This window comes from Rana temporaria, chromosome 2 (assembly GCF_905171775.1).
Source record: "Rana temporaria chromosome 2, aRanTem1.1, whole genome shotgun sequence".
Classification (NCBI taxonomy): Eukaryota; Metazoa; Chordata; class Amphibia; order Anura; family Ranidae; genus Rana; species Rana temporaria.
The window spans coordinates 453,874,179-453,889,749 of record NC_053490.1 but is presented as its reverse complement, the minus strand read 5'-3'; the positions used below and the strand labels follow the sequence as shown (position 1 = coordinate 453,889,749).

Here is a 15,571-nt window from a genome sequence, read left to right as displayed (position 1 = left end):
TTATAGTTCTCGTTGTTTATTATAACTGCTTAACAGTACTTTCCTGCTCAAAGCATGTCCAACATCTCCGTTCACATTTTTCTGCCATGACCTGTTTAATTGCTAATTAGGACTTCACAAGGCAAGGTAAAATAAGAGGGGTAAAGAGGAAACTTTGATTTCTTTTTGTCGGCTAATACCAAGATTTACTGTATTATGGCGGTACAGGTCATTTACATACCACAAAATAAACATATTCATAGTAAATTCTTGGTCACCTCCCTGACTAAGGCCCTTCTCCCGGATCACTCAGTTTGGCTGAGCGGCCGAATCTAGGAAGAGTCCTGGTGGTTCCACATGATAAAAGCCACTGTGCTCATTTGGACCGTCAATGCTGTAGAATTATTTCTGTACCCTTCCCCAGATCTGTTCCTCGATACAATCCTGTCTCGCAGGTCTACAGACAATTCCCTGGACTTTATGACTAGGTTTGTGCTCTGACATGCACTGTTAATTATGGGACTTTATATAGACTGGTGGCTGTAAATGAATATATTTATATGCCAGTTTTTATGCCAGGGTTCTGCTTTAAAGATGAAGTTTATAAAGTTCTTGTGCTTTAAGCAAAAATGTGCTCTGGATATGATTTTCATTTACTGTCATCTCTAAATGTCTTCCATAGCTGCCTGTGGGGGTCTCATCAGAAACATCACTACTGGACGTCTTGTATCACCAAACTTCCCTGGAAACTACAGCAATAACCTAACCTGCCACTGGGTTCTAGAGGCTCCAGCAGCACAGCGACTTCATCTGCACTTCGAGAAGGTTTCCTTAGCTGAGGATGATGACAGGTAGAACTGCACACACTATTCGACCTCTCATTATTAGTATTATATTTCTGCAATCTTGCCTCTGTTCGGTGGCGTCACTAAAGTTGGTGTCACCCGGTGCGGTAAAACATGGTGTCACCCCCCCTCTGTCTAGGCTGCCCAGCACCAAGCAGGCAGGGCACGGGGCGCACCCCAAACCAGCCCCTGTAAATTATAGTATAGGGCAGTATAGTGGCAGGTTAGGGTAGTATAGAGTGGTATAGTGGCAGGTTGGTGTAGTGGGTGGTATAGGACAGGTTAAGGTGATAAAGGGCATGTTGGGGTGATATAGGGTAGTTTGGGGTGGTATAGGGCAAGTTAGGGTTGCATAGGTCAGGTTGGGGTGGTATAGGGCAAGTTAGGGTGGTACAGGGCAGGTTGGGGTGGTATAGTGCAAGTTAGGGTGGCATAGGGCAAGTTGGGATGGCATGGGAAAGGTTGGGGTGGTACAGGGCAAGTTAGGGTGGCATTGGGCAGGTTGGGGTGGTATAGGGCAAGTTATGGTGGCATAGGGCAGATTGGGGTGGTAAGGGCAAGTTAGGGTGGAACAGGGCAAGTTGGGGTGGCATGGGAAAGTTTGGGGTGGTACAGGGCAGGCTGTGGTGGCACAGGGCAGGCTGGGTGGTACAGGGCAGGCTGGGGTGGTACAGGGCTGTTTGGGGGGTACAGGGCAGGCTGGGGTGGTACAGGGCAGGCTGGAGTTGTATAGGGCTGTTTGGGGTGGTACAGGGCAGGCTGGGGTGGTACAGGGCAGGCTGGGTGATACAGGGAAGACTGGGGTGGTACAGGGCAGGCTGGGGTGGCACAGAGCAGGCTGGGGTGGTACAGGGCAGGCTGGGATTGCACAGGGCAGGCTGGGCATGTCAGCTAAAAAAATAAAATAAAAAATAAAACGGATGGTGTCACCCCTCTAGCGTGTGTCACCCGGTGCAGACCGCACCCCCCGAACCCCCCTAGCAACGCCTCTGCCTATGTTGCCTTCTGAATGATCCAGCTCTGCCTAGTTGCTTCATTATGACATACCAGTAAAATGCTAGTATATACATTCTGGCATTAAAAAACTGTTAATATCCCATAAAATAAAAGATTGTAAGCTAAGGATGTCTTGATTGCTAACAAAGGTCATGGTCTTAGGCTGCAGGGCTGCCAGGGAAGGCACAAAGCTACTGTCACACCATGCTGCTGTCTTTCAGGATCACGTCAAAAGGTTTCAGACTGCTTGCATTCAATTGTTTCTGGTGAAATAATGTATTGCGTATTGGGTCCGTACATCCAGTGGCGGCTGGTGCTCAAATTTTTTTGGGGGAGGCACAAACAAACTGAAAAAAAAAAAATCAAGCGCAGCCACTGTGCCCATCAAACGCAGCCACTGTACCCAAAAAATTGCTGCCACTGTGCCAAACACAGCTACTGTACCCCTCAATTGCTGCCAGTGTGCCTATCAATTGCTGCCAGTGTGCCCCATCAATTGCTGCCAGTGTGCCCCATCAATTGCTGCCAGTGTGCCCATCAATTGCCACCAGTGTGCCCCATCAAATGCTGCCAGTGTCCCCCACCCGGCACTTACCTATCTCTGCGCTTTCCTCCACGCTCCGTGTCCTCGATGTCTTCTCCTGTCCTCTGCTATGATTGGACACCTGATAGGCATCCAATCACAGCGCCTGACGCTTCAGCCAATCTAGTGGGGTAAGACTGAACACCTGATTGGCTGAGAGGCGGGTCAGTGTTAGAGAAGCGATTTTTTTCGCTTCCCTAACACAACACTGTGTAAACAACGTACGCACAGCATTGCACCCACTGTTTACCAATTTGGAAGCCTGTTAGAGCCTATGGCTCTAATTAGGATGCCTATTAGAGCCGACAGCTGTAATTTAGATGCCGTCGCCCGACAAGGCGCCGGACACCTAAATAGGGGGTGGCAGTGGCGACAATAGATAGATTCATGCATTGCATGAATCTATCTATTGGCAGGTGCAGGAGAGAGGCCCTTTGTGGACAAACCACCAATGCGTACATCTAGAACTGAAGTCCTAGTTGCCCTGGCACAGAAGGCCTTTCTTAATTTAAAAATCAAATAAATAGCATGTTTGGCCTTTAAATGGCACTAAGCAGGAACGGTCTATGATATTCAGTGGCATCTGGTGGTCAAATGCTTTATTTTCTGTTTTAATACAATGGAATACATCTGACCAACATGAGAAATAGCCTAATAACCTTTTATTTTTTACCTAATTTGAACAAATGTACATGTACTTTTACTGGTCAAATTGCTATATTAATTTTTTAAACTACATCCCTGTGTGTTCAATAGCTTGTATTACCAGTGTTCCAATCTTACCCACATATTATCCACGTTCCTGATCCAGGGACTTGTTTTCATTTCTTTTCAGCTACAATTGTATTTGGTCACCTAATTCCCCTATTGCTATGTTATTATTCCTGCTGCTTTTCCAGGTTTATTATCCGTGATGGAAATACAATAGATTCCCCGCCTATCTACGATTCCTATGAAGTAGAATATCTCCCAATTGAAGGTCTTCTCAGTACTGCGCGGCACTTCTTTATAGAGCTAACAACCGACAGTAGTGGCACCTCTACTGGTGTAGCAGTTCGTTATCAAGGTAAAACAGATTATCCTTTTTGCTTTCTTAATTTGAATGCAAATTTTTATTCACCTGATTTTAATTGTTTTTCCTGGAGGACTGCTAGACCTGCTGGCCATAAAGTATGGTGGCCATGCATGGCTCGGCCTTTGCAAATAATGCACCAATTCATCTTTTCAGACTAGCAGCTTCAGAGATCCAGTACAGTAAAACTTTGTATTGTGAGCATAACTCGTTCCAGAAACATGCTTGGAATTATAAAAGCACTTGTATATCAAAGCGAATTTCCCCATAAGAAATAATGGAAACTTAAAGCGGGGGTTCACCCGAATTTTTTTTTTTTAACATTAGATTGAGGCTAATTATGCAAAGCAGAATCGGGTGTGTTTTTTAAATCAATGCAGTACTTACCGTTTTAGAGATAGATGTTCTCCGCCGCTTCCGGGTATGGTCTTCGGGACTGGGCGTTCCTATTTGATTGACAGGCTTCCGACGGTCGCATACAGCGCGTCACGAGTTGCCGAAAGAAGCCGAACATCGGTGCGGCTCTATACGGCGCCTGCGCATCGAAATTCGGCTACTTTCGGCAACTCGTGACGCACTGTATGCGACGGTCGGAAGGCTGTCAATCAAATAGGAACGCCCAGTCCCGCAGACCATACCCGGAAGCGGCGGGAGAACATCTATCTCTAAAACGGTAAGTACTGCATTGATTTAAATAAAAACACCCGATTGTGCTTCCCAGAATTAGCCTCAATCTAATGTTAAAAATTTGTTTTTCGGGTGAACCCCCGCTTTAATGATTAGCTCCACAACTATTTATTCATAGGTCAAGCAGTTTATACCCTGTTCCAAATTATTATGCAAATGATATTTTTCTCATTTACCTAAATAATTGATGTAAACAACAGTCAGCATAATTCTCATGTTATCAACTATTAAGAGTACAATTCAATTTTAATTGAACAAACCTCCTAATAATAACAGGTTTTTTTTTCCAAATAAAAAACTTACAATGCACTGTTGCAAATTATTACGCACTGCAAGTTTCAAAACACCTTATAGGCCCCGTACACACGGCCGAGGAACTCGACGTGCCAAACACATCGAGTTCCTCGGCCAGTTCAGCCCTGAAGCCGCCGAGGAGCTCGGCGGGCCGAGAGCTCCCATAGAACAACGAGGAAATAGAGAACATGTTCTCTATTTCCTCGCCGAGGTCCTCGTCGGCTTCCTCGGCCGAAAGTGTACACACGGCCGGGTTTCTCGGCAGAATTCAGCCAGAAACTTGGTCGGAAGCTGAATTCTGCCGAGGAAACTGGTCGTGTGTACGGGGCCATAGGTTGTAAAGAACTAAACATTGTCATTTGTTGTGTTTGCAGCATATTTACTGAAATCAAAAGCTATTTCAATCAAACTTTGAACAACATTTAAACTTTTAAAACATTTTAATAGGTCACGTTACATTATAACATAGGACCTCTTATTTGATAGCAGCTTCACAAGTCTTGCCTCCATTGAACTTGTGAGTTTTTGGACAGTTTCTGTTTGAATTTGTTTGCAAGAATGTCAGAATCGCCTGCCAGAGCTCCTGTTGGATGTAAACTGCCTCCCACCCCCATAGATCTTTTGCTTGAGGATGCTCCAAAGGTTTTTAATAGGATTGAGGTCAGGGGAGGATGGAAGCCACACCATGACTTTCTCTCCTTTTATCCCAATAGCAGCCATTGATGCAGAGGTATTCTTTGCAGCGTGAGATGGTGCATTGTCATGCATGAAGATGATTTTATTATGAAAAGCATAGTTATTCCTTCTGTACCAGGGAAGGAAGTGGTCAGTTAGGAACTCCACATACTTTGCAGAGGTCATCTTTACACCTTCGGGGACCCTAAAGGGGCCGACCAGCTCTCTTCCCATGATTCCAGCCCAAAACATGACTCCACCACCACCTTGCTGATGTCGCAGCCTTGTTGGAACAGGGTGGCCATCCACCAACCATCCACTACTCCATCCATCTGGACCATCCAGGGTTGCATGGCACTCATCAGTTAACAGGACTTTTTGAAAATTAGTCTTCATGTATTTTTCTGTCCAATGCAGCTGTTTCTGCTTGTGAGTATTGGTTAGTGGAGGCTGAATGGAAGGTTTATGCACATTTGTAAGACTCTGGAGGACTCTCCACCTTGATGTATGTGGGACTCCAGAGGCACCAGCAGCTTCAAATAATATAAGCTACGAGTAAGCATCACATGATGTGAAACATGTCAGCCACCTTTTTCCTTTTGTTCACTTTATTTTGACTGCATCACTTTGGTTGTTTTTTGGATTTTATTTGTATAAAAAAGACATCGTTTTAAGGAGTGCGGCAGTCCAGGACCTTTTTCTATCCAAAGCTTCAAATATCTGTTTGTTGCTATGTAATGGTGTTTTAGCAGCTGCTCTCTTGATCTGATGCATGGATCTGTCAGAAATCTTCCTCAATGTGCCTTTATCTGCACGAAACCCGTCTGTGCTATGAATCAGCCACAAATCTCATAATAGTGCGATGATCACGCTTACGTTTTCAGGAAATATCGAATGTTTTCATATCTCGTCCAAGGCATTGAACTATTTCACTCTTTTCAGCAGCAGAGAGATCCTTTTTCTTCCCCATATTGCTTGAAAATGGTGCTCTGCTTAATAATGTGGAACACCCTCCTAGTTTTTCCCTTTAATTGGGCTGAACTGGCAATCTAATTATCACAGGTGTCCGAGATTGTATTCAGTGATGAAAAGAGCCCTGAGACACAATGTCATCCATGAATTAAACTGAAAAACAAAATATTTAATCTTTGTGACACTGAAATAGAATTTGCATAATAATTTGGAACAGGGTGTATAGTTCATATAAAAAGATTATAGCAATGTGATAGGTTGTGTAACCATAAAATGTCCATCCACAAATGGAAGCCTCCACAAGGGGATTAGAAGCAAAATCCATCAGGAGCTACAGATTATAAAAGAGAAGAGAGGCACCTCTAAGTGTAGCAATATGTTGCTAAATGTTGTACCTTCAATACATGTAACCATATTGCTACACTTAGAGGCGCCTCTCTTCTCTTTTATGGAGAAAAACAAGCTCTCTTTGTGGTGGACTTTTTAGGCACAAAATTCTTAAGAAGTATGTAAAGTAGTAAATTATTTATTAAATGTTTGTATAAAAGAAATATATATATATATATATAAAACAAACATACGTAAAAATACATAGCATGCTTAAACATATTTACAATGTTGTCAACATCATTGCATAATTATAAATACTGTAATTCTTGTACCCGACGCGTTTCATATGTGTCTCCTTCTTCAGGGGTATATTTAAGCATGCTGTATTCTAAAATAGAATATTAGAAAGAATAAATAGCTATACAGATATATGACATTCCAATATCATTCATAGATATATATCAAATCAGACAGGTTTTTATGAAGTTCTTCACTTACATGTATTGAATTGATGTAATGCTTTTCAATGTATTGTAGTTAAAAACATACGAGGGCAGAGTATACTCAAAATTTTTTTGGGTTTAATCAATTTTTTTGAAGAGTTTAAATTTTTAAGATTTATTTTTAATTAATTAACTATTAAACCAAAACCGTAGTTTTATGTGAGGTGAGTTAAATTACAGCACAAAGTATATATCAAATATGTTGAAATATGTTGAAATATGTTGAATCAAGATCGATATATATCAATCCAAAATGTATTGAAATTTTCCCAAATCAAATAAATGTATATATATTTTATTGATGTTTTTATATTTTTATCAAGTACGTATGTTTTTTTTTTCTCTCTTTTTTTCTTCTCTTTTATACTCAGTTGTGACATGATGCTGCTTGTATATCAAGACATCGCTTGTATATCTAGTCGAAATGTATTTAAAAATCTCTAACCAAGTTTCTCTCAAATTAGGTTTTACTGTACTGCTATAGAGTTTATTAATATTTGTATTTCTTTTACAGCCTATGAACAAGGTCATTGTTACGAACCTTTTGTTAAATATGGTAACTTCACCAGCAGTGACGCTACCTTTGCTGTGGGAACAGTAGTGGAGTTCACTTGTGATCCAGGCTATACACTGGAACAAGGGTCCACCATCATTGAGTGTCAAGATTTAGGAGATCCTCAGTGGAACGAGACAGAACCAGCATGCAGAGGTGAGGAAAGACTGAATGTTATGCCAGATTGTGACACCCACCACATTCACTAAAAAGTTTTATTTTTACAGTCAAACTTCAGCACTTTTTCTTGTTTTGTTTTAAGCAGAGTAGGGAAGGGTAACAACACATCTTGTCTACACAGAAAGTGATAGGAAATCTCACCAGTGGGAACACAGACTGCAGCAAAACACCTGTTTTAGAAAATGTAAAATGTTATGTAGCACTACTCCCCGAAGGAGCTGCTGGTTTGTTTTGGGGTGGCATGTTACCTCGTGGCTCTTCCGCCATCCTAGGGGGTGTATGGTGCATATAGCAGTAACGGAATGTCCGCGACAGGTGTCTTTTGCTGTGCTCTTTATTACCCAGCCGGGTAAAAACATTAAGACTTGTGGTGAAGAGTGGAGGTGAAGTAAAAGAAGAAGTAGCAGACTCAGGCGCAACAATAGGGAAACAGTCCTCTTTCCATCAATACTTTGTATTCTTCGCCACTCTAGCCAGAGTGGTTATAGCGTACCTGGACAGGCCCACGCTCACTGACCTGGCAGCCAGGGTATCGCTCGAACTTGAAGGAAAAGTCTCTGCCAGAGACCCTCCTGAAAAGCCTCTGCCACAGGCCCTCTCTGTGATTCTGATTACGGAGATAATCCTCCTTGATAGAATTTCGCCTGGATCTCCTTCAGATAGTTTCCAGGTACTGACTGAGAGGTGACCAGCCTCTCAGTGTCCGGCTACCTTGATCCGCGGTGGTTTGTTGAGACCCTATTGGATCGCCAGCCTCTCATTGGCTCTCCTCAGATGGACTCCCCACCAAACAGCTATCTCGCTTGGGATCTTCAGGATTTAGGAACCCAGTCGACTACTGGGCTCCCTGCCACAGCTCAAATGTTCCGGACCAACAGGGACCCAAAACAAGGAACACCACGTGGCACGCGCACCCCGGCCTGGAAGGCCATTACGCTGGGGTGTGGTGATGCGCAGTCACCCTGAAGGTGGGTGCCACACTCCGAAAAAGAACCCAGACTAATGGCGTCTACCCCATAAATACCCTCCCCTAACATGCACAGCGAGGCTCAATCCTCCTGATAGGCTGCTGGGGAAGAGCACCCAAACCTCGACTCCACTGCTGCCACCCATCGCCCTGGGGCAGGAACTACACCCCAGTAACAACAGACAGCCCACAGCACAGCCAAGCTGAGACAGAGACCAGTTTTGAACATAATAATTGGATCAGAGTCAGTTAACACTCTGATCCCCCTCTAAATTTAATAAGCACAGGTACTTTTTTAAGTAACAGTTAGAACCTCTGTCAGGTTATTATTATACTGTATGTGTCTTCCTGTTTAAATTACAGTCAATCCACAGGAAGTGAGATGAAATCTCTAAGTCGGGGAAATAGAAAATAAAATGTAATTACTTATTCTTCCAAAATCTAAAACAAAAGTTTTGACTGTAGTTGGGCTTTAAGTCTTGGATTCACACTGTGAATGGGCCCATATAGTTTTTCTTTCACTTTCACAGTCTATTTGCCTTTACTAAATCAACCCCATAATTTCTTGTTGTCTCAGCTGTTTGCAGTGGAGAAATCACAGACTCTGCAGGGGTGGTGCTTTCACCCAACTGGCCTGAAGCCTATGGAAAAGGACAAGACTGCATCTGGGGAATTCATGTAGAGGAAGAGAAAAGGATACTTCTGGACATTCAAGTGTAAGTTCTTATGTATAATCCAATAAATTATATTTTTTTCACACTTTATTTCATGTACATAATTTTAAAGAACTCTAAGTTCATGGTACCATGGTTGCTAGTTTCATATGGAAGACTATTGTAGCGGAGTACAATATTAAAATCCATGATCTCCGCTGGTAACCAGGGTAAATCCACAGTCAGCGCTGAAAAGTAAGGCAATGTCCCAAATCCCCCCCAGTAACCGGACGAAACACAGCTCTGGGAGTCAACTGACTTTTTATTCACAGGCTTTCATATTTATATAATTCCCCATGCAAGGGGTTTCCAAACAGCCAAACAGATTTAGCAGGGGTAATACAGTGAGGACCACATGGGGAACTTAACATTTTGGATAATTCTCCCATCAGGCATTGCTGCACGAGGGAAAAGTCGGTTGATAGCTGGGGTCTGGGGTTATGTGTTGTGGGAGTTCGGTTTAAAACTGCCGAACACCGATTGGGCAACATAAAACGAAGTACTTGAATGCTAGTGGCTTATGGCTGCCAGCATACGAATTACTATGCCCACATAAGACCCAGCAGAATACATAGCATATAATACAGACAACCCTATGACATGTAACGTCCAGCATTCCAGAAGTGGCTAGGTTTGCCACAACTATTTCATGAATGTGGCTAAAAACATCATCTGAGTGTGAATATTATCCAATGAGCAAACAGACCTGGCAACAGCCTTATTTAGGAGAAAGAATAGTGATTACCTGTTAAAGGGGTTGTAAAGCTTCGTGTTTATTCACCTTAATGCATCCTATGCACCTTGCACTCTCCGGCCACACCGAGCCCCCATTTTACTTACCTGAGCCCCGAATCTCCGTGGGCGCGATCCTGCGTTCCTTTCCCCAGGTCTTGTCAGCTCTTCATTGGATAGATTGATAGCAGTGCAGCCATTGGCTCCCACTGCTATCGAACACAGCCAGTGAGCCATTGAGGAAAGAGCAAGGGGCGGGGCCGAGCCGTGGCTCTAGGTGTCGCAGCAGCTTGGGAACAAACCCACAGCAGTGCCCCAAGGGCAAGTAACTTTCTCTGGGGGCACTGCTTGAGGGGGAGGAGCACTGGCGGGGGGACCCAAAAAGAAAAGGATCGGAGCTGCTCTGTGCAAGATAATTTCACGGAGCAGGTACAGTTAGGTCCATATATATTTAAACACAGGCATCAGGTATTTACCAAAACATATTCAAGCTATAGTTCTATAATGGATAGGGGCTGAAAGTGCATACTCTCAGGTTTAAATTGAGGTTTAAGGAATTACAGCTCTTAAGATTAGCCATCCCCCTTTTTCAAGGGACCAAAAGTAATTGGACAATTGAATGAAACACTGTTTAGGGCCAGGTGTGGGCTACTCCTTCGTTATTTCTTCATCATTTAAGCAGGTAACGGGTCCGAAGTTGATTCTAAGTGTGGTATTTGCGTTTGTAATGTATTGCTGTGAACCTATATCATGTGTTCAAACGAGCTGTCCATGCAAGTAAAACAGGCCATTGTATAGGCTTCAAAAATGAAACAAATCCATCAGAGAGATAGCAGCAACATTTGGAGTGGCCAAATCAACAGTTTGGTGCATTCTGAGGAAAGACGAAGGCACTGGGGAGCTCAGCAACATAACAAAGCCTAAACATCCACAGAAGACAACCAGGGCCATCTTTAAGGCAGGGCAAAAGGGGCATCTGCCCTGGGTCCCAATATTGTTGTGGGGCCCAAAGCAGCTGCCTCGTACTTGCCAACTGTCCAAGTTCAAATTCCCTTGTCCCCTGAAATTTTAGTCCCGTGCTGTGTCCCGATCGATATCTCAGTGTGAAGTGTTACTAATGCTGTTCAGCTCTGCGTATTGCATGTACAGATGACTCATCCGCAGACCCTGTGTTTACACGTAAATAACCTGCATTGATATGTAAATAGCGGTGGCATTCATATGTAAATAGCCGTGGAATGACGCCTCTATTTACATTCATATGTAAATAGAGGCGGAATTTCTATGTATATCATGCCTCCCTGAGGTCACATCCACCATCACTTCTGCTGAATGCTACCCACCGGGGAGGTAAAAGGGCATGCTTGAAAGTCCTGCCTACAACTGGTCATTAAGCCCAACATCAGCCTGTTCTGCAAAGGTAAGCAAATTAGAGGTGGAACCCCTCTTTAAAATACCATGGTGCCACAGCACCATGAATTGTGGTGCATGTGAATACGCACATCTCGTGAGAGTGTTATTAACAATTAATGACACTGCTGTGTATCTGCTAAAAGGCAGATACACAGACATTTCTGTGGTGCCAGGAAAGCGATTTGGCATGCGTTCCCAGCACACAAATGTGAAAGCAGGCTAAATGTCTCAGTTACATTAGTGGTCAGTGTAAATGTTCTCATTACATTGGGACTTGGTGTACAACTCTTTCATTCACACTAGTGGTCAGTGTGAATGTCCCCCTTATATTGGTGGTCAGTGTAAATCCCTCCTTACATTAGTGTTTCCTGTGAATGCTCCTATTACATTAGTGGTCAGTGTAAATCCTCATTACATTAGTGATCAATGTGAATATGTGAATAGAATCTGTCTATTGATGGGTCCCCTCATGTTCCAAGTCCATGGTGTGCAGGCAGTGAGGAGATGATATGCTGTAACCTTTAGCAACCAATAAGTGAGCAGTAATGATGTGAACTAACCTCTTGCAACCAATCATTTAGAGGTAAGGATATGAAGTAACTGCTAGCAACCAATTAGTAAGCAGTAATAATGTAATGTGCAGTAACCTCTATCAGCCAGTTGGTGAATGGTAAGGATGTCTAGTAACCTCTAGCAACCAATCAGTGAGCAGTATTGATGATGTACAGTAATCTCTAGCAACCATTTAACAAGTAGAAGTCACATGCTCTAACATCTAGCAAATAATAAGTGAGTCATAATGTGTACTGTAACCTCTGGCAACCAATCGCAACCGCTACCTGATCTGATTGATTAAACTGATTTTGAGGGTAGCTGCTATTTATTGTTGACTCAGAGCAGGTGGAGAGCGAAATTGCATGGGGGGGGGGGCAAGAAAATGTTTGCCCACGGTCCAAGCAATAATAAAGAGGGCCCTGAAGACAACATTGGTGGATGATCACAGGATCTTCTCTATGGTAAAGAAAAACCCATTCATAACAGACAAGTGAAGGACACTCTCCAGAAGGTCGGTGTATCATTGTCAAAGTCTACAATCAAGAAAAGACTTCACAAGAGCAAATACAGAGGGTTCACCACAAGGTGCAAACCATTCATAAGCCTGAAGCATAGAAAGCCAGATTAGACTGGCATCTAAACATCTAAAAAAAAAAAAAACATCTAAAAAAAAAGCCAGACCAGTTCTGGAAAAGCATTCTTTGGACGGATGAAATGAAGAATAATCTGTACCAGAATGATGGAAAGAAAAAAGTATGGAGAAGTCTTGGAACAGCTCATGATCCAAAGCACATATCATAATCTGTAAAACATGGTGGAGGCATGTGATGGCATGGGCATACATGGCTTCCAGTGGTATTGGGATTGGTGTTTATTGATGATGTGATAGAAGACAGAAGCAGTTGGATTCTGCAGTGTTTAAAGATATATTGTCAGCCCAGATTCAGCCAAATGCAGAAAGTTGATTGGACAGCGCTTCACAGTACAGATGGACAATGATCCCAAACACACTGCAAAAGCAACCCAGGAGGTTTTGAAGGAAAATAAGTGGAATATTCTGCAATGGCCGAGTCAATCACCTGATCTCAACCCAATTGAGCATACATTTCACTTGCTGAAGGTAAAACTAAAGGCAGAAAGACCCACAAACAAAGAAAAACTGGAGACAGCTGGAGTTAGAGCCTGGCAAAGGAGACCGAGTCTTTGGTAATGTCCATGGGTTCCAGACTTCAGGCAGTCATTGCCAGTAAAGGATTTTAGGCCCTAAAATGGGGGGGACTGTGTATAAAAATGGTTGCTGTTCCTAAAATTTGTACTTGAGATTTATGTTCAACCCTTTGAATTATAGCTGAAAGTCTGCACTTCAAATTCATTTGGATTGTTTGATTTACATTTTATTCTGGTGGCATACAGAGACAAACGTATGAAAATTGTGCATGTATCCAAATATATATGGACCTAACTGTAAATATAAACATGTTTGTTATTTAAAAAAACAAAAAAAAACAAAGCTTTAATAAAACCGATAATATATAGAAAAAACATCACACATAATGTTTGAATATAAAAAAAAGTAATCCATGCCATGATAATAAGAATCTCCATGCCATGATAATACTAGAGAGAAGAATTAAACATTTATAAACCATAATCAGTCGGGCCCCTAGGCATGTTGTGCTCAGTTGCAGATGTTACTGTATTTTTGCTACCTGTGTTCTGGCCTCTAATAAAGGACCTGTCCTGATGGAAGATAGATGACCGAGGATAGAGGCATACAGCGCTCTGGACTCTTACATGTAGCAATAAAGAGAAATGACAATAATATACGGTACTCGAGTTGGTAATAACCAAAGCCACTGGTTATATAGTCACACATAGACAAATGACATAAATCAACTTTCATTATCTAGTTGCAGTAAGTGTAATCATGTTTCCAAATACTGTTAGAAATGTTCACATTTTTTTCCCTCAGGTTAGACCGATACGTATTCTTCTACATATTTTTGGTAAAAAAAAATCGCAATAATCGAATATTGATTGGTTTGCGCAAAAGTTATAGCGTCTACAAAATAGGTGATAGATTTAAAAAAAAAAAATTTTATGCCATTTTTATTTATTTTTTTGATTTTTTTTACTAGTAATGGCGGCGATTTTTTATTGTGACCGTGACATTGCGGCGAACACATCTGACACTTTTGACACGTATCGGACACTTTTGTGACACGCTATAAATATGCACTGATTACTGTGTAAATGTGACTGGCAGGGAAGGGGTTAACGCTAGGGGGCGCTGCATTGGTTAAAATGTTCCCTAAAGTGTGTTCTAACTGTAGGGGGGAGGGGACTCACAAGGGGAGGAGACCGATCTGTGTTCCTCTGTACTGGGAACACAGCATTGGTGTTCTCACCTCTGACAGGAGGTGGATCTGTGTGTTTACTGGTGATCACCGGCAATCGCAGGTGCCCGGCGGCAATCACGGCCGCCGGGCCCTAGATCGCCGAGAACAAAGGACGTCATATGCATCCACCCGGATCGAGGGAGGGTTCCTGCCGGCGTCATTTTACAATGGCCCGGTAAGGAAGGGGTTAAAACCCCCAAACATTATATATATATATATATATATTTTTCTAACACCCTAGGGAATAAAATGGCGGTCATTGCAATACTTTTTGTCACACCGTATTTGCGCAGCGATCTTACAAGCGCACTTTTTTGGGGAAAAAAACACTTTTTTGAATTAAAAAATAAGACAACAGTAAAGTTAGCCCAATTTTATATATTGTGAAAGATAACGTTACGCCGAGTAAAATGATACCCAACATGTCACGCTTCAAAATTGCGTCCGCTCCTGGAATGGCATCAAACTTTTACCCTTAAAAATCTCCATAGGCGACGTTTAAAAAATTCTATTGGTTGCATCTTTTGAGCTACAGAAGAGGTCTAGGGCTAGAATTATTGCTCTCACTCTAACGATCGCGGTGATACCTCACTTGTGTGGTTTGAACACCGTTTTCATATGCGGGCGCTACTCACGTATGCGTTCGCTTCTGCGAACTTGTTTGCTTGGAATCCTGCTTTAAATCATCTGTGGTAACAGCCGAATACTGAGGTGACCAACATTAAGCGTTTATCAAGATGAACAACCAGCATTCTGAAGAACATGACCAGTCAATAATCAAAAATTGCTTTGCTTTGTGATTTCCAACTATGAAATCCAAAGAAGTTGGGCGCAATAAGTCAAATGCCACGTACACACGATCGGACATTCCGATAACAAAACCATGGATTTTTATCCGACGAATGTTGGCTCAAACTTGTCTTGCATACAGGTGGTCGCACAAATGTCAGAAATTCTCATCGCCAAGAACGCGGTCACGTACAACACGTACAACAGCACTATAAAAGGGAAGTTCAATACCATGTGCGCCACCCTTTGGGCTCCTTCTGCTAATCTCGTGTTAGTAGAAGTTTGGTGAGTGACGATACGCGCTTTTCAGCCTCGTGCTTTTCAGTCCGTTACT

At 42.6% G+C, this 15,571-nt stretch overlaps 1 protein-coding gene across 1 annotated transcript in view; it reads left to right on the top strand.

The window, feature by feature from the left end:
* The window catches only part of SEZ6 (seizure related 6 homolog), an 878,191-nt gene that overhangs the window by 763,034 nt on the left and 99,586 nt on the right, over positions 1–15,571 (top strand). The window contains exons 7-10 of the mRNA XM_040338538.1: positions 662–830; positions 3,303–3,469; positions 7,451–7,645; positions 9,214–9,352. Coding sequence (XP_040194472.1) covers positions 662–830; positions 3,303–3,469; positions 7,451–7,645; positions 9,214–9,352 — 670 coding nt within the window. The remainder of the gene's footprint in view (positions 1–661; positions 831–3,302; positions 3,470–7,450; positions 7,646–9,213; positions 9,353–15,571) is intronic.